A 20,263-nucleotide genomic window follows, 5' to 3' on the forward strand; every position below is an offset into this window, starting at 1 on the left:
AGTACAGCAATCATTTGATAAAGCACCCCGTCAATCTTTTTTGGTTAATAGTTATATATTGGGAAAATATCATAGGTACCTTCAATGCAAAATGACTCTTAGGGAGAAATAATCAATTATATAGCACGAATTCACTGAAAGTTACTTGCCACACTAAGTCAGACATTTCATAGGGCGTTCCTATTTGCGCTACTCTTGACCTTTTTCAGAGTGCACCGTCCTCCACTTACAATGGTTCATTTAGTGACCAATCAGACCAATGGCACTGAAACAAATGGCTCATGACTGTTTCTCACACTTATGACTAATGCAGCATCCCCATGATCATGTGATCAAAATTCATGGAGTCATATGATCATCTTTTCCCACTTTCTGACAAGCAAAGTCAATGGGGAAGCCAGATTCACTTAACTATGTTACTAATTTAATAGCTGTGGTGATTCACTTAACAACTGTGACAAGAAAGGTCGTAAAATGGTGCAAAAATCATTTAACTGTCTTGCTTAGCAACAGAAATTTTGGGCTTGATTGTGGTCATATGTCAAGGGACATGTACAAGAAAAGCATTGGACTATAGAAATCCAGGATTTACTTCCTAATTATTTTTATTGGATCCATCTGATGATTTGAAACATTCTTCAAAAATTGAAGAGGATGCTAGTGTTTTACTTTTCAATATTTCAACTTTTTTAATTTTAACATTTGTATTATTTAAAAGTTGTTTTTCAGGTGTGCACCTCAGATTTGCAAAACATCATTTGATTGCTAACATTAGGAGAAATTCCGTGCAGTGTTTCTAAAGCTTAAGTGGAATGCTTTAATAGATCTAATGTCAAGGAAGCTTTTTTTAAATAGTTTTATACATTGAATTTTTTAAAAAAATATACATTGCCTAGCTTTCTTCATAATTAGTGTTGTTTATGATTTGAATGGCTTTGGTTAAACTGAGGATTATTGAGACCAAGCCAATTTGTCTTGAGGCTTCATTATAGATACTAAAAATAGGTTGTTCGCCATTCAATTTTGTATCAGAATTCCACAATTAATTTACTTTGATTGCAACATTAAATCATATGAATAAAAGTATGACCTTTTGTTCTTTCTTTTTGATGTAAATATGTATCTTTAGGCAAGATATGTTATTTGAATGAACAAATAAATTTTTATTTGAAATATATGTGAAAATAACCAAATTCAGTCTGATAAAAAAAAAAATCTCAGTAATTAAGTGACTTACCTTCTTCTGTTGTCAGGTTTGAATATAGCAAAAGTTTTGTACCTTAGACACAGAATTCAGCGATTTTAAGTTATTTTAAGGTGCTTATATTTCAAGAAACAATCTAAATACTATTGTCCAAATGGCCAGACAAGCTATCTATCAAAGATTAGTTGAGAGTACAATTCATTGTAAAAATATACTTCTCAGAAAGAAAGCAAACTCCACTATAATTGTCCAAATATTATATAAGCAGGATTGCTTTTTTAATTTATGCAAATGGCAAAACACAATTTCACTGCTTATTCACTGTATGTTTCTAAGGCTAAACTGGAACTTCTTGATCTAATATCAAGTATGTGGGCCAAATTAATCCAATAATGTTAGACCAGCATGAAAAAGAAAAACTGTTTCATAATATCAGGTTACCACAAAAGAGGATTATCTTGCTTAACTTTACCAGGAGTTTGTATAAATTGGGCAGATTCTGTAAGAAGAGATTATCTTAAAAGTAGCAATAAGCCAAGTCATGTTGGGCTTTATAGGTTAATACCACATTCCTGAATAGCAATTAAGTCATATGTTTGATACTTTAGTTGTTTTTGTGCAAGGTTTTGATCAAAATAGAAATCACATGTCATATCTTAATGACACCACAGTGCCAAAAGAAAGAAAAGAATAAAACAGGTAAAAATTAAAAGAGATAAAGCGTTAAAAAGAAAAAACAATTTGTACAATTTTTTTTAGAACCAAAGAGATTTACAATAGAAGTCGACTTAATTTATGTCCTGCTTTTATTTTTTAATAAATAACTGAAGGTGATCAACATAACTAATACTCCTTTCTCCTGGTATTTTCCTCGCAACCATCCTGTTAGATTAGTTGGCTTGAGAGAAAGTGACTGGCCCAAGTCACCCAGCTGGCTTTCATGTCTAAGACAGGACCAGAACTCTTAGGTTCCTGATTTCTAGCCTGGTACCATAACCTATGTATGTTTCAAGAACGTTCATATTCTTTGTAAATAATTATTGTCTTTACTGTATAGTACATTCTTGTCCTTAAATTTTGAGTTCAGTGACTGATACAAGAATATTTCTTATAAATTACATGTTTGCTTCTATCTATTTAAAGTTTTATTTTAGACTTCTATTGACTCATTTTGAATGCTTACAAGAAGAATTATCCTTATATTTATAGAATTAAATGAAATTTTCAAGCATTGCAACCCCATTAATGGGATCATTTAGAAATTTTCAGAGAAACAGATTTGGAGGCATTTGGTTCAAAATTATATTTATAGGTTTGAAGGTTCTAGAAAGGATGTCTTGTCCCTCTTACATTTTTTTTCTGACAAATGTAATATAAATGATTTGGCTGCTGTTTTAAAAAGAATCACTTTTTAAAAAAAACTAAATGAAGCAGATATATGTATGAAAATTCTTCTCATTAGAAACCTGACAAAAAAGAGTAATTAATTTCCTGCTTCTACCTTGCATTTTCTCCTCAATTTATGCAAACATAATATAATTCTAAAGCAGTGTTGGCGAACCTTTTTGGCACCAAGCGTCGGACACCTGGTCTTCTAGTTTCTGGTGCGCATGTGTGCATAAAGACCAGCTGGCCGGCGTGTGCATGTGCGCTGGGGAGCTGCTCTTCCGGTTTCCAGCGCTTCCACGCGTGCGAAGACCAGCTGGCCGGCGCGCATGCACACCCTGGAACCCGGAAGTGGGATGGGTGACGGCAGGCATGCCTGGAGAGATTGCTCTGTTTGCCACTTCCGGCACGCATGCCATAGATCATAGTTCTAGAATAATCCCCAGGGAGGTTCAAAAATAATTTAGAGTTTCTTTATTTTCTGCTCAAGATCATTAAAAACATGTGAAACTTGCATATTGCCCGTTAGCAAAAGGCAGACTTGACCAGAATTTACAAGCACTCAAATGTACACTTTACTACAAAATCCTTTTACATTCCTGAATGTGTCTGAATGGTAGAAAAGAAATAGGTGAATAAAAACTACTGGAGTTGTGTGATTTGAGAGCTTTCTTGACTATTATTAGTTTCTAATATTGTCAGTCACATGCATTCATCCCATTAAAAATTAAGATTTTCAAAATTTTGCGAAGAGCTGTGATTTTTCTACATGAAAAATCTTTATGTTCCCCTACAAGTCTTGTGAAATCCTACAGGAAAGACCTTCATTTAAATTTTCCACTTCTGTTCACCTGTACAGTTCAATTGAAACACACTTCAAATAATTAATCTGGATGGAGATTTTTTTGTTTCACATCTATATAGAGTACATCTGATGTAGAGCTATTGCTGGTTCTTTTTTTCTTAACTTGAAAAGTTTATCTCTGCATAGTTTATCTCTACATAGCTCTGCTTTTATATTTTTTATTTGCCAAGTTTCGGCACGGCTTGCCTCCTTCTCTCCTCTAAAACTAATTCTGCTTTTTTGCTGTCCATTCATATTCTTTTATCTTTCTCTTTTGGCTGCATGGAGACTCTCTGCTGTACAAGTGTAAGTATTTTTTTTTTTAAGTTCTGCTGTTTCTAGCCTACTTTCCTTTCTTGCTCCATTTGCTTTTCAGCTGTCTTACAAAACTCTTGGGAATATACACTGTGCCATTACAGGAAGAAATAAGCAGCTATTTGGAACCAAGTTCAATTTTATAGGAAGTTTTAGCTAACTTGATGTGCAATGAATTTAAAACATACAACCAAGTAAAATATTCACATAAAACTGTTTAACATAGATTAAGTTTTATAAATATTCATATCCGTTTAATGAAATGAAAGTTTTAAAGAATCAGAAAGTATTATTTCCTTTCACTACATGGTCATGCGCTTCCAGTTACATAGAATTATTTGTGCTTGGCATGCTATATTTGCTCTTTGGAAGAGAGGAAAGAAAAACGGATTGCATCTGGCGAGAATGAAAATCCATTCAGCAAGATTGAAAGGCTCCTGGGCACAAGAGGCAGCAGAAACAGAGAGTGTACTGTATTTAATTGTTTTGCAGTAACTTCAGCTCTGATTATGTTCAGCAGTGGCATATAAGATGTTCCCTAAAACCAAAACTGACACTCCGTATTTTAAAATACAGTATAAATTACAGTTCGTTTATAAGAGTCCATAACAGAGAAATATTTATTTTGATAAATATAAATAAAATTATTTATTTATTTATAAAATAAATAAATAAATAAATTATTTTATTTAGAAATAGAACATTACTTGGAAAAGGAAGAACTTGCTTCTTTTTTCAGTGAAATAGCCATGATAGCTGTGTTTGTCAGGTTTGCATTTGTTCCTCATACATTGTTTTACTTTTTCTCTTTATAAAATTCACTTTAACATATTTTAGTTTGATGTGGTAATTATAAAATAAAAAGTCATAACTATTTGCCTAATTACATTTATTTAAAAATTCATAGAGACTGGCATTGTTCTTCAGGATATTATTTTATAAAATATGCGTGCATTTATCATATGACACACATTTTAGCAGAATGTGATTTATTTTAAAGCAGAACTTTGTTCCAGTAGTATCCTAGTTAATAAGATTGATTTATTTAAAAATGTGTGCTAATAAAGTCCTTCAACATTCTGACCTCAGGTTTTCTATCCATAACACTGTAGTTTCTTTTTTGCAATTTATGAAGAACTGGATTTTTATATTTCTTGTACTCTTTATTTGTTCTTCCCTGTGTCTATACTGTGCATTGTCTTTAAGCATTTCGGCTAGGGACAAAGTGATCATGAAGGATATTTGTTTATTATAGGTGATTTAGTATTTTAATATATGTGCAACACTCATTAATTACTACTAAATCCTAAAATATATTTCATAAATGTTTTTAAAACCTTTTTATCTTGATCGTGGATCAGATCTATATATTATTAAGACACTCATCATGACCTTTAACTGGACAAACCAGTGTCTCATAAGACAACAACTTTTGAACCAATTAACGTCAACTGAGCTAACTTACGGCATGTATCCAAAATCATGGCTCCTGAGGAAATGAAATTTGGGAAAGTTGTGGCCACTTCTGTGCTTCTGGCTGCTGCTGGGCTGCTGCAGCAGGCACGTGATCTTCATTTTCAACATTCTGTGACACTTTCCCAGCCAATCTTGCAATCCAACTTCCCACCCATCAGCAGCTACTTTCCTGTCTGCCGGGAAGGGAAAGGAAGATTTCTGATGCTCCTCAGTAATGAAACCGGCAGAAAGTTGGGAGTCACTCCTGGTCCCACTGCTTTTTTGTTTGCTTGTTCATTGCATTTCTGTGTTTAAGTAAAGAAATATCTCTGATGTGATGACCCAATGGGGCACAGGTTGGCTAGTTCTACATAAATCTAAATTTTCCTGTATGGAAATTACGGCAAGCATACATATTAATTCAGAGAAAGAGAGCACATACAAGGATCGGCATATATTGTTTTAAAGCCACAGGTAGTCCTCGACTTACAACAGTTCATTTAGTGACCATTCAAAGTTACAACAGCATTGAAAAAGTAACATATGAGTGTTTTTCACAGTTATTATTACCTTTGCAGCATTCCCGTGATCCTGTGATCAAAATTCAGAAGGTTGGCAAGTGGTTCATATTTATGACCATTGCTGTGTCCCAAGATTCAGTGATCACCTTTTGTGACCTTTATATAAGCAAAGTCAATGGGGAAGCCAAATTCACTTAACAATTGGGTTACTCACTTTATCAATTGAAATAATTAACAACTGTGGCAAAAATGTCGTAAAATGGGGCAAAACTCGCTTAACAAATGCCTCACTTAACAACAGAAATTTTGGGCTCCATTGTGGTAATAAGTCAAGGACTTATTAAGGACGTATAAGAAAAAAGTCAAAAGTTATAAAGTATGGAATTAACTTTTGGGTGAACTTTTGCAAGATAACCTACATCAGAATTATATAAAACTAAACTGGAAGTAAATTCTCCTTACACGCTTGCAATAAAATATTTATTGAATTGTATAAAATAAATTGGGAGCAATTGAAAGATCTGATAAAGTTATTAACCTCACAACAGAAACAGTTCCAATAGTGTAAAAAAATATCTTCACTATTTAAGATACCCAAAGTAAAATGTACAATGATTTATGCACAATAAATCATTTTTAAAGATACTCTGAACTGTATATTAATGTCAAATATCACAAAAAAAGTTATCAAACTGTCTACTTAGTTTGGTAACTTGATGGTTATCTCATTGAATAATAGAAGACATACTGGATTCTTTGTCCAGTACCATTGAAAGTGTATAATTATGCTTTTCTAAGTAAGATTTTTCCATGTTCCATCAATGACGCTTTTATAATTGTGATTTTGAAGACTAATAAACTTCCCCCGACCGTGCAAGCAGTTATCTGATTTGTTAAATCTTGATGCATAAATATTGACAATCATCCTGACATATAGATGCTATGTCTAATTATCTATTTAATCATATTGTACAACAGTTCAGATATTTGTAATAATTTTAATTGTTGTTTGGATTCTTTTAAATACTTGTTTCAAATATCATTTTTTTCACCCATCGATGTATAAATATCAAACTTTTTATTTCAGATAAATTTATCTGAATAAATCCAGATAAATTATAACAAATACATGGTTAAAAATCCATTGCATTATAGGAAATTATAAATGCTGCAAAAATGCTTTTTCATATTTTAGCAATGTCCAAGGAATATATTAAAATTGTTGACAATTAGTCTCACTATATTGGAAGTACAAAATAAGCTAGCAACGTTTACTCATATGGTACAGGTTTGATTTACTGTTCTGGTTTGGGTTGATATCCACCAATTTATCATGCTGTTACAAAAATTAATATGCAATTAATCTGAGAATGTACTATTTATATATTCCCCACCGTAAATGTATCACTATAGGAAGAATTATGAATTTATCAAGCAGTGTGGGAACAACATTTTTTTAAATAATGGCAGTGCAACCCCAGTTTTACAGTGTTGATATGTCTTCCTTTTTCTTATGAACTAAATAAAGACCATTACTTGTCAGGATTTGAAAAACAGAATAAAACCCACTCTATAACCTTGATTTATCAGTTTATATTTACTTTCTGTTCTAAGCTAACGCTATAGTAACACAATGGAAAAGATTATCAGTATTATTTCTTGTGATCCAGACTTTATGATATGTTTAGAAATTTGGCTATATGATTCTGAACATATTGTTTTTCTTGTTTCCTTTTTCCTGATTGCTTTTCATCTTCCTGCCTCTGATTTCTATATTAAATCAGTAAATGAATATTAAAAATGCATTTCTCCTATGCAGATATTTTAAGAAATGACCCCAACCTCCAGGCCACAGCTCACTACCAGGCTGCAAGTGGCAGCGAGTATGTGTGTGTGCACAGCTCCACTTGCATGAGCGGTGAGCGCTCGCACACAACTCCATTTATCTGCGCTCGCGCAAATGGAGCTGCACGCATAAGCACACACACCCCTACACTCAGAACCATCCCCTCCGGCCAAGCTGGAAAGGATGAGGACTGATTACCTAGGTCCTAGATTATAATGTAGGTAGGTAATCAGATTGACTCCACTAGGGTGAAAACTCACAATATCTAATGTAGCCCATTATAAAGCATGACTAAGATATACATTTTGTAACAATATAGATAAGGAAACTCACAATGATCAAAGAAATAAATTACATATACATGCTTTACTATTTCTATCATTGTTTGCCATTTATTGTAACTTTGTTTTGCTACATATATTCATTTTCTACGCTAAAGTGTATGTCATGAATTGGGAAGTATAGAGGGCAAGGCTCACAAGTGAGTTTTATGGATAGTATGAAGAGAGCATGCAAGCAGAAAAGAGTTTGGTGAAAAGAGAAAGTGTTCCAAGAAGTACATTTCATTAAATCTGCCTACTATCTGCATACTACTATTTTCACTTTTATGACCAAAACTTTTATCGAGTGGCGTGGTGGCCTAGAGGTGAAGGTTCTCGCTTCCCACTCAAAAGGTTGAGAATTTAATATTTGGCAGGGACAGATGTTTTTCTCTCAAGGTGCAAAGAGAACATATATGCTGTGAACTCCACATAGGCATCAGGAAGAGCATCTGGCCAGTAAATGCTCAGCCCCAGTAAATGCTCAGCCCCAAAGCAAGGGATTACATAGTTGTAAAAAGAAAGAAAAAATACCAATCCTTTTTCACCATATCACTACATTTAATAATTTCTGCTTACTTACCAAAAACTGGCAGCCATTGAATGAGAAACCTCCATGGGTATTCCTGAAGCTCTAAACTCACAGGCTGACCACCCTTGGTGCATTTGATACAGCAGGATAAGGAAAACATTCAAAGTCTTGAACTAGAATTAATGTCTACTTATTTTTTATTTTGCTCAAAGTAAAAAATTAGTTATTTGTCCAAAGATTATGGTTGGCTTTCCTTCTTAAAACTGGCTGTTCTTTGCTAAGTTACCTCTATATTTCTCCAGTTTAGTGAATTGTATCCCTGCCTCGTAATACTATATGTGATATATAGTATCCTCCACCCTCCCTTTAGATCATCGGATATGGTTAGGAGAAGTGCATAGCATGGTACTGTTATGATTCAGATAATTTTTTATTCTATGCATTGGAGGGAAGAATAACAGAAGAGAGGCCCCAAGACACCTGGCACATTAAATTTGTCAGAAAAATTAGTTGCCTCTGTGACCAAAACTGTTCAGAATTCTTCCAAAAAGAACAATTATGGCCAATGATTAAAACAATTACTTAGGTTTTAGTAATAACTAGCCTGCTGAAGTTAGTTTCTACATTATTTTTATTACTTATTCTTCCAGGTCTATCTCACCATGTACTTCTTAAGTTTTGTTTTTGGGTTTTTGTTGGTCTGGGAAAAGGAAGAAAGGCAGGCATGCCTCACTGACAGAAATAAAAATGAATGTAAATATTTGTTTGAATAAATAAATAAGTAAGTAAGCAAGCAAGCAAATAAATAAATAAATAAAATAAAATAAAATAAATAAATAAATAAATAATAAATAAATAAATAATAAATAAATAAATAAATACCCTCAAACTATGTATAGTATTTTTAAACATTGCTCTTAAAATTTGCAAGAAAACAGCATGATATGCAGTGCCGGGTATTTTATTTATATTAAATGTAGTTTGCTAAAATTGTATCGCAAATGTACACTGCTTTCAAGTCATTTCTTTCATCTTTACCATAGTAGCCTGAACTAATCAGTTAAGGAATGCCTCACAAATAATATTTTGAGGGAAAACTATGAGGTCTTTATGTATCCCCCTTGTCAAAATTAGAAAACATCTAAAGACCTTGAGAAGATCAATTGTAAGGAGAGCTTTTGGGTTAATCTCAGCTTCTCACCTTGTCTGGAAAGGAATTACAAAGGGCTGCTCTACTCACTGCTCTTCATTGTGCCATGGTTGTCAGCTCCTTTTTTTAGCTTTTAGTGGAGCCATCCTCAATTTGCTATTTCTTTTCAGAAGTCCCAGATTTTGATATTTTCTCAAAATAATACTGTGCAAATTTATGATGGCAATTATGTCACATTTTACTATCTCAGAAGTGTGACTTCAGTTATTGAATGTATTTGAGGTATGATAGCAACAAACAAAAAGCATCACTGAATTATAACCTGAACCTAGCATTTCTGCTTTTTTAAAAATAAGGATGCTGTAAGATTTTGTTCATCCTTAAAAAAGATCCAGTAGACATGTAGGACTTATGTAATGCTCATTTTTCAGCCACATTAATAAACAAAATAGAATGTTGCATTTTCACTTTGCAGTTTTAACATCAAGCTTGGAGTATTTCCAATACTACAAGCAATATAAATATTGATTACTGGCAGTTATTTAACATCTTGACTTGTAATCGAAATGCTATTTTGCTCTATCTTTCATAGTTGTTTTGATCATTGCAGCACTATGGTTAATTTAACAATTACTGCTTATTTCCCAAAAGGCAATTATGTTATTTTTCCATTTTATCTATAGATGACTCCCAAATCTAAAAGGAAGAGTATCCACAGTCGAATGTTAAGGCCTGTATCCAGAGCTTTTGGTAAGCTTTTTTGGAGTGATTATTTTTCTGAGTGATTTATAAAACTGTCACTGTGAGCCAAACTGGGAAAATGAAGAACAACCGCCAACAAGCCCATACTGTTATTAAGAAGGCTACTTAGGCACATCAGAGCAGCCTTTCATGAGTTGAGCTTGACTTGAGTCTTTACAAAAAAGCTATGACTAGAAAGAGAAATACACCCTAAAATGTTTTTAAACTTTTTCTTTAGAGATGGAGTTTGACCTCGATAAAGCATTAGAAGAAGTTCCTATTCATATAGAGGACCCACCATTCCATTCTGGGAGGTTTGACAAACGGACTTCTGGGCTCATTTCAGAACTACCTTCGGAGGAAGGAAAAAAGCTAGAGCATTTTACTAAACTTAGGCCTAAAAGGAACAAGAAACAACAGCCTACACAATCTGCCGTGAGTTAATCTGTTACTCAAGAAATTGTACTTCATGTGTATGAATGTTCATGTCTCAAAGAAGTTGATAATCCACATAAAACTTTGTTCAGAGTCTTCATACATAAATTGTGTATCTGTAAACAATAGGCAGTTCTGTTTTTTACCACCATATCAACAGTCACATAAGTTAAAAATTCTAGCTTAAGTACAGTGAAGGGGGAAGTTGGATTGTATTCTTTTCTTTTTTCTTTTAAAATTCATGGAAGTGTATTGGTTTATTTCTTCATAGATCAGCTTGAAAGATGTCTGGATGAAAATGCTGATATATATTGTATATTGGCACTTACAGCCCTTAATAATTTTTTTTTTAATATTGTTGATCTTCATTCATGTAATGTTGTGATTATTCTGTTATAACTGCATAATGAAAATGGATGGTGTAGAAAATCAAAGATCAGTTGTATTATGGTTTATATATTTGGGAATTGAAATTTTGATTGGCCTACATTCAAGTGTCCATCAAGCAAATTCCTGCATATCCTTAAGGTTGTACATTTTATCAGGTGAGTCCTGCAACCCTTCAAGAAGGAGAACAAAATGGAATGATGGGAAGAGTAGATGAAGGGGTTGATGAATTTTTCACCAAGAAAGTGACAAAAATGGATTCAAAGTAAGTTATCTATATATTCTTAATTTAAATACACATAGAACTTGATGTACAGTATTAAAAAGAGCATTTTATGTATATTTGTTTTTAATTTATTTGTTTTAACTAGAAAATGATAGCAATTATTGCTAGTGGTAAATTAATGCAGGTACTTATTTAGCAATTTAGTTGTTAAGCAAAGTGGTTGCTAAATGAAACTGTCTGTACTTACAATTTTACTTCAGCTTCCTTTGCTTTACAGACCTGTAAGATGTAAATGTGAGGATTGGTTGCAAAGTTATTTTTTTCATCACTTTTATAAGTGTGAACAGTCGCTGTATGAAGCAGTTGTTAAAGAAGTATTATCTGTAGAGGGCAGTTAATATAATTGCTAAGCTTTAAAAATTAGTAATATCAGTTAAAATCAATTTTAAAACCAATTTCTCTGTCCATAATTTTGGAATTTTTCAGTACTTCCTCCTGTAAACCATTTTTCTTCAATAATATTTAATTTTGGCTATAATGGCCTACATAAAGTTATCAGGGTCTGATAAACAGCATCTGTTTGATTCATAATGTAATAAAGTTAAAAGAGATTGAAGGATAAGGAGAGAAATACTGAGAAACTGCAGCTAAGACATAAGAAATGTGCCAAACAGCACTGAGCTAATGCAAATATTAGGGTGTGTAAGGAGGAAGATGTTATTTGTTCAGCTGCATTCAGTGTATTCTTTTTGCCGCTGTGTATTGTGTTGTGACATGGCATTACATTCTTTTTTTGTACAAAATTTAATATGATTTTGCTTGGTTGTATGATTTTCCTAGTTAAGTATGAATTGTACATACATTTTATTCTCCTGATCATATAATTTGCATTTTTATTTATAATCCGTATGTATAGGGAATGTATATTCATGCAGCATACAGAAGCAAGAAGTAACTTAAAGAATATAACAACAAAATTGTAATTATTTCAGAGGCCACTTTATGTGTTTGACATTCACTTATAAAAAAAACCCACTGGTGCTGAGAAAATAGGATGTCTTAGTAATTAAGCAAGTCTGAATAGCCATTAAATTGCAAGCAGATGGCAAAAATCAAGAAAGTTAAGTGCCGAATCAATGTGCTATATGACAAATTGCTAGTGATACAAAAAAAACTGCAGAATTATAAATTGTAAGTTGTTAATGTCACTTTTGGTCTAATCAAATTTTCTTCTGACTTGTTATTTTAAAAAAACTTTGAGGGCAAGACATGCTAAAAAGTCAATTACAAAATTAGGTTTTAGTCAATAGTCATTGCATCCTAAATTTATTTTTAAATACTTTAAGATTTAAATTTAGAAAAAAACATTCATACCAAGAAATAATGACAAAGAAATCTTAGGATTCATCATCATCTCCCATTCACTGCACCACAAAGAAAACTCAGTAACTTTTTAACAAGTATGTCTTCTGCTCCAGAAGTAGACTAAAGTCATATTTAGCTCTCCCAGTGTAATGCTTTCTTTCTTCCCCCAACACAAAATTTACCATGTGGATAATCTAAAGCAAAGGTGTCAAACTCATGTCATGGCAGCGTCACCTGACATATCAGGACTTTTCCCCCCTTCGCTAAACCAGGCATGGCCGTGGCCAGCACATGATCCATCCGGCCCGCAGGATGGGAGTTTGTCAGCCCTGATCTAAAGCATCTTAATGACAATATTGTGATGATGTGGCTAAAGGTTAGGAATTTGCCTGGATCCAATTGGCCGTTTGCAATGGCTACAGGGATAGTCCTCTCTGTTCAGTTGCTAGGGGATGGAAGCTTCTGTTTCCTTGTTTGTTTTAATGAGTTTATTGATAATCTAGTGGAATTTGCTGAGTGGGGTTATTGCTACTTTGCTGCTGCTTTTAGGGTGTGGCTGGTTGGTTGATAACAGGTGGGCGGAGATGTTGGGGAAATTATAAAATAAGGAAAGTACATGAGGGCATAAGCACAGATGCACAAACATTAATATTGGCTGTCCAAATTAACTTCGTGGCAAATGGCAGTAGATCAAGACCACCTAAAATACCATAGGAAAATTATCTTCTTGCCTGAGATGAGGGTAGTTTTAACAATTGTTTTATACAGTTGGATTATTGCAAACCATGCCCTAAAGATTCTGGCTGAATAAAGCAATTGGCTTCTGACTGCAAACGCCCATCAGAACTCATTCGAATTAATCAGAATTTGTGCAAGGAGAGATCTGCTTGTTAGTTCCAAAAGTCTGGACCCAGCCATTTGGTAATTTTAGGTAGCATTGTTGCTTGCTTGCATTCTGCCTGTACAAAATAAGGCGGGCAAAGAGAGATCAGAGTCACCACAAATGAGGGGCTGAAATCATGGAAAAGTTGCTTGAGTAAAGAGCAAAATGTGCATTGCAACCTTTTCTCCAGCCCTAGAAACGAGGGAAGGCAAACCCAGCAAAGACTACATCTCTGACAGAACCAAAAATATCCCACAAGATTGGTGGATACAAGTGTTTGAGTTGAAATTTTTTTGTACAGGCTTCCTGAAAAATCACATTTCTTCATACAGGTTGTTAGTGGGGGCAGGTAAGAGAAAAGACCATGGCAAGGATATTACTTTTGTGAAGTTTTCTGAGAGTTGGCTTGATTTACAGAAGTTGGAGTATCCAGGGCTTTCCCAGAACACATCAGCAAGAATAGGAAAGCCCGCTTATTTTCCCAAGTTGCAAACCACTTGGCTATGGAATTCTCAATACCTTACCTTTGTCCCCTTTTGCCACACACACGAGGCTACTTTATTTCCAGCAAATTATATATTATTCTTTTTTTTAAGCCCAGCTTTTTCCTAGTGCTGAAGCCACAAAGAAGAGTGTTCTTTCCTTCTGCCTGCGCATAATATTGATATTACTTAGGGCTCACAATTCATTTTCCTTTTGGATTTTTCTTTTAAAAATAGAGAGAAAGGAGAAGATGGGAGTCTTTGAGCTGGAATCTCTCAATCTTTTCCATGTTGTACAGAAGATTTAAAGATCAATAAATAAATATTTTTTAAAGTAAGGCTTGAAATTTTAAAAAGTCATTACTCTAAAAGATAAAGCAAGAGAACAACTGCTGGATCTTTTTTCCAGTTAGATGACCCTGGTTGAGGAGGATCAAAGAATCTGCAAATCCATAATGTGAAACTTTACTGAGTGCAATAAAATGTGGGCAGCACAATTTACCGTATTTGCCGGCGTATAAGACGACTGGGCGTATAAGGCGAGCCCCAACATTTCCACTCAAAATATAGAGTTTGTTATATACTGCCGTATAAGACGACCCCCCACTTGGAGGCATGTTTTTCAGGGCAAAAAGTCATACGCGGGCAAATACGGTAAGTTGTAACACTTGGGGTATTCTGGATATAATTCTTGATTGACACCCCGTCCCTTTCCCCCAAACTTACAAAGCCACCAAAATGCTTTAGAGAGGCAGCTTCGCCTTTCTCAGGCTGGCACTCAATTCCTCTCCCTTTCTTTGCGATCTGCTTTTTCAGGGGAAAATAAATAAATAAAAATAAAACTGGACGAAAAACAGTCGAGTTGTTTCTTAATATCTTTCCACCTCCCCAACCAATTTGTCTCCAAGGGTGCACCACACTGATTGCGACATTAATTATTTCAGAGAGAGGGGGAGAAATCTTTGCTTCCTACTGTGGCTTTTTCCTGCGCATCGTTTTCCCTTGGCTTTGTGGTTGTTACTTCTTACAGGGAGGGATAATGAAATACCCACGCTGGGAGAAAGCGGAAAGGATGTCTATTTTCCTGCTCACTAACTTTCCAGAAAGCGTGAGTTCCTACCCGAGACTTGCCAAAAGTCCAGTTCATTCATTTGCTACCTTTCTCCAATGAGATCCAGATCTGTTTCCACAACGCGCTTAGGATCTTATCTTATTATCTTATTATTATCTTATTAGCCTTGCTCGGTCCGTCCAAGAGAGAAGAAGGCAGACGGTTTTGCGCTCAGGGAGAAAGGAAAAGAGCCTCTCGCTCACGCTGCACACTGCCCCCCTCCACCCCCAGCAACGCTTAGGAAAAGAGTTACACAAGCATCCTTTCCAGAAGTGAATGGGGGAGGATTCGAGCAAAGGCTGAAACCGGGAAGAGAAAAATTCCCAAAGAAAATCGCACGAGCAGCATCCCATTCCTGGGAGAAAAACAAAAAAACAAAAAACACGAACTCTTCCCGGCACAAAAGCAAGGATGGCGCTTTCTCAGCTTTGAGCTGCGTCGCTGCTCTCCCACCCCCTCCACTCGTCCCCACGTGCGGCGAAGTTTCTGCCACTGGGGGGGTGGAGGGGATGGAAGGAGGTGAGGGATGGGGGCAAAGCCTGGAGCCTGCCTGTCCGCTCGCACGAGCGGGAGTGGGTGGGTGGGTGGGTGGGGGAGGAGGAGGAAGAGAGACTCCGGCTGGGCTTGAAGGGGCTTCGCAGTTGCGGAGCTCCGCCCTGTCGCTCTTGCACCGAGTGACAACAACATATTTGCCGGCGTATAAGACGACCTTTGTTATATACTCGCCGTATAAGACGACCCCCCACTTGGAGGCATCTTTTCAGGGCAAAAAGTCGTCTTATACGCCGGCAAATACGGTAGGTCCATTTATTTTACTAGCAATTGAAGGGCAGGAGAGAAGGACATTAAACAGCTGTCTGAACGAGTCTTTATGGTGGCTGTTTGATATGCTATAGCAGCTTATCAATTATTAGTATGTTTGTCTTCATGGGTAACTCTTTAAGCTAAATCATTTCAAAGAGAAAGAGTAAGGTAAAGTTCAAAATCTGCTCTAGAACTAAAGGTGTGAAGTATCTTCATGACTAAACCATATGTCCAGGTCATTTCTTTTGTCTATCTCCCCCCCCCCCTTGTTTTCTTAGTCAATAAATCTTCCAAGTCTGTTTAAAAGATCAATAATGTAACAGTCCTTGTCATCAGATATGGTACACTAGAAAAAGGGTGGGAGAATGGGTAAAGTTGTATATCTTACAATGATTTACTAGTAAAAACAGTTCATCTTGCTTGAAGACTCTGAGTAAAAGCTGAGTGAAAGCAAAAAGCAGCTGGTTGGTTAACATAGGGGATAGAATAGTCCTGCTTCTCTGCCCTCCCTTTGATCTGCATGCTCTTGAAATAATTTCTCATTTCATCATATTTGTCAAAGTTTCTCTCAATCATACATTATCCCGGAATCATCAATGTCCTGGAATCACAGTGAAAGGAAATGTTTCTAGGCAACAAAATGCAGTTTCTAGGATCACATAGTTAATCCTGAATGTGGCTTATTTAATCAACCTGTAGGAGAAACTAAGATATGAGGTTAGGTTTTTTTAATAATTAAGATTAACCTTATTTAGGTTAACACAATAATAATATACTTCATTTAGTTAAAAACTTCCAGTCTCCACTTAGTATGTTAAATGAGAGACGTGGAAGGAGAATTTAAGGATTCACTGTTTGCTCAGGTTCATTCAGATAAAGTCTTTATTTCCTTACATGTATTTTTTTTTTAATACTAGGAAGTCCTTCACAAAAGGTTCAGACAGCAGTGATTCTGGTGAAGTAGCTGATGAAAAGAAAAAAAGAGATTCTCGGAAAAGTGGCTTTCTTAATTTAATCAAGCCTAGATCCAAATCTGAGCGTCCTTCAACTGTGTTAATGCCTGAAGAATCTCCTTCTCCCAGAGGTGTTGTCAAAGGCCCCACCGTGGACACTGCAAAGAAGGATTTGAAATCAGCCGAACAAAATGGCACCACTGAAAAAACTGAGGAATTAAAAACACCAGATTCAACAGAGGAGGTTCCTCTGGAAAAGGATGACGGCAAAGGCAGTCCTCAAGGAGGACGTAGGTATGGGGTGCAAGTGATGGGCAGTGGCCTTCTTGCAGAAATGAAAGCCAAGCAGGAACGGAGAGCAGCATCAGCACAGAAGGTTAGGGATATTTTCATTTTAATGTGACATTCTCTTGAGAAAGTGATTCCTGTTATAACGTTACTTACAATAAAATAGCCAACATTGGAGGTCATTTTGAACCGTTTTATATCAACGATTGAACTTTTCTCCATCAAAATCTGTGGTAGAATCTGCTTCAAATTCAAATCCATGTAGAAACAAAACCATAAGAATTTACTACTTGACACATACCCTAATGCACTGCTACTGTGCTTACAGATGATGCTCCACAGACAAAAGATGGCAAGTGCTGAACGTTGTGTTTTGTGAAGGTTTGCTCCTGAATTGGATATGTGAATTGGCATAAGTGTTGCAGATAAAGGAATGTGAATTAATGATCCATCCGAGCAAATATATAGTGGAGATCTTGCTCCATCTAGTGTTTGATGAACTAAATGCTTACCCCAGAAACAAATGGCATGCAAATGAAGCTATGTAGAATAGATTAATTAGCACATGAAATGATTAAAATTGAGTATTATCTACCAGTAGTCAGCCTAATACATGTTATAAGCCAAGATAATTGTATATATACATATAAATATACATATTCTACTTTGCAAGATTTTATGTGCACATTCTTCTTTTCAGTCCATACAGCTTTCAACACAAACCATTTATGTTTTATTGTTTTTATTTATTAGTAGTTAGCATTATTGCATTTAGGATAGAATATTGTGGGGGCTGTTTCAGACTAGAGCAGAGCTAAATTTAGGGCTATTGTATCAGTACAGCAGTTAGATTCTGTATGGCATACTGTTTAGAAGAGCCACTAAAGCCATGTGAAATTGTTCATACAGGAAATGATGATCTAAAGCAGACAAAATATTTCATAAACCTTCATAGAGGCATTTTTATAATCGGACTTCAACATACTTCACTACAATAAAAACTCCTTAAAAGGGAGATTTTAAATATTATATTAGGATTACAGTGTGATATTATCATGCAGAGAAGTATCTTACCAGGTTGGTGGTTTAATTTTTTTGGTAAAATTCTTGAAGAAAAACACCTGAACAAAAGTTTATCAGTATTCTTTCTCATAAAGAATATGCCGAAGTTTAGACATGGAGCTAGATTTGGATTAATATGTATGTTGCTTAGCCACATTTACCTCACAGTAGCTTAAAAAACAATCACGACTAATAGCTCAACAGAAAGCAATAAACTTGTGGTAATACTTATGAAGCAAAACATGAAGTGATTATTATTAAGTAAAACAATAAACTTGCAAAAGGCAGTTAAGAAATGCTTCTAAACAGTCAGGAAAACAAACAGCTTTGGAGTCCTTAGTGCTCTTTGAACTTGGTTGTTTGTTTGCAAACATTATCTGTGATAAACAGAGATTAACACCAGACAAAGATCAGAGAGAAAACAATACCCTAATCAAGGGACTCTCAAGGAGAAAGCTGAACCCCCACCAAAACTCAATGGGCAAGCCACTGATTATATAAACAGGGAGCAAACTCCACACTGACTACCATTGATGATGTTACTTACTTGAGTAGTGCAACATCTGCAAGAAAACAACCAAGATTAGAGAGCACCAAGAACTCCACAGTTCAACCCTGAGCTACATTTATTCTCTTCTAATTGGAACAGACACATTTCTCCTATAATTAGAAAGATAGTTGAATTGGCATGAGAACCATATCTGTGTTGAGAGGAATCTCCCATCATTACTTTATCAGAAAATGGAAACAAGAAATAGATTTAAGTGGAAAATAGGTTTATGGAGCATTTAAGTGATCCTAATTTAAGAAATTGCTTCCAAGTTTTTAGACCATTTAATGTTACAAACAACAAAATAAAACCAGAAATAAACTACCAACTAATTTAGCTTTTTTTTTAATATCAACATGATACATGGTATATATCTGTGTATAGTAGAGCTTCAGATAGCAATCTGAATATTCAGTCCCAACAAGAATTCCAAACCTACTTCAAAGGTAGTACCATAGAGCACTATTTACATCATTTTAATTTTGTACAATTCTGTGTTTCGAGACATGTAATTCCCAATTCTTTTTTTAATTATTTTTTTTTATTCTAAACAAATATTGACAAACAAAACATAAAACCATCTTCCAATTACATACAGTGTGTCGGTTGGTTACAAGTCTTTTGTGCTTCATCTCCATAGTCCTCACTTATAGTTTGTATAAATCTCATATTATCCATCTAGTATATGTATATATATGTATTTGCAATCTGCAGTTTACAAATAAGATATACTAATTTTGATGTGTCCTGTTTGTTTGTTTGTTTTAAAGAAATTAGTGAATGATGTTAGAGATTCAGCAGATCTTTCACAGAATTCAGAACGACAGGATGGAGCTGGTGAGTCTAGCGTATTCTGTATTCTTTTAGGCTAGTAAAATGAAACTGCACCAATACCTTTACATTTCCTATTGCTCATATATTAAATCTTATTTAGTCATTCTGAATGAATCTTTCAAGGCACAAAATGTGTAGGAGATTGCAGGCACACACGTTATTAAAATCTAAAACACAAGGTCTGCGTGATTGTAATTATACCATATCTCATTTAAATCACTATCTCCATTTGATGTGACCGAAATTTACCAAACCTGATGCCAAATTTAAGTCACATTTTGGTCATAGGTTATTGCCAGCAGATGATTTCCATTTCTAAAATACCTGCCTCTCTTTCCTCCCTTGATCAACTCCTCCAATTGATCAGGAAAGTGGTTTTGGAACACTGTACAATTTTTAGTACTCCATTTATCTTTACTCACAAAGGTGAAAGCAAAAAAAATATATTAATTTTTCATTAACCTGACTCACTTAACATCTTAAAATAGCTATAATAAAGGAAACAGATATTCCCATTATAAGTCTATTAAAGTGTCCCAAAAATCTGTCTTAGATTAGTAGGTCATATT

At 34.9% G+C, this 20,263-nt stretch overlaps 1 protein-coding gene across 3 annotated transcripts in view; it reads left to right on the plus strand.

The window, feature by feature from the left end:
* CARMIL1 (capping protein regulator and myosin 1 linker 1) overlaps positions 1-20,263 on the plus strand; it is a 128,690-nt gene that overhangs the window by 101,186 nt on the left and 7,241 nt on the right. For 2 of the 3 annotated variants that reach the window (XM_087961417.1, XM_087961418.1), the window contains 6 exons: positions 3,723-3,740; positions 10,257-10,323; positions 10,553-10,749; positions 11,295-11,401; positions 16,925-17,336; positions 19,631-19,697. In XM_087961417.1, coding sequence (XP_087817543.1) covers positions 3,723-3,740; positions 10,257-10,323; positions 10,553-10,749; positions 11,295-11,401; positions 16,925-17,336; positions 19,631-19,697 — 868 coding nt within the window. The remainder of the gene's footprint in view (positions 1-3,722; positions 3,741-10,256; positions 10,324-10,552; positions 10,750-11,294; positions 11,402-16,924; positions 17,337-19,630; positions 19,698-20,263) is intronic. The other variant, XM_026669958.2, reaches the window with a different exon arrangement.

The sequence above is a fragment of the Notechis scutatus genome, chromosome 3 (genome assembly GCF_049901735.1).
Source record: "Notechis scutatus isolate UNSWTSFEM ecotype Mainland chromosome 3, rNotScu1.2, whole genome shotgun sequence".
NCBI classification, from domain to species: Eukaryota; Metazoa; Chordata; class Lepidosauria; order Squamata; family Elapidae; genus Notechis; species Notechis scutatus.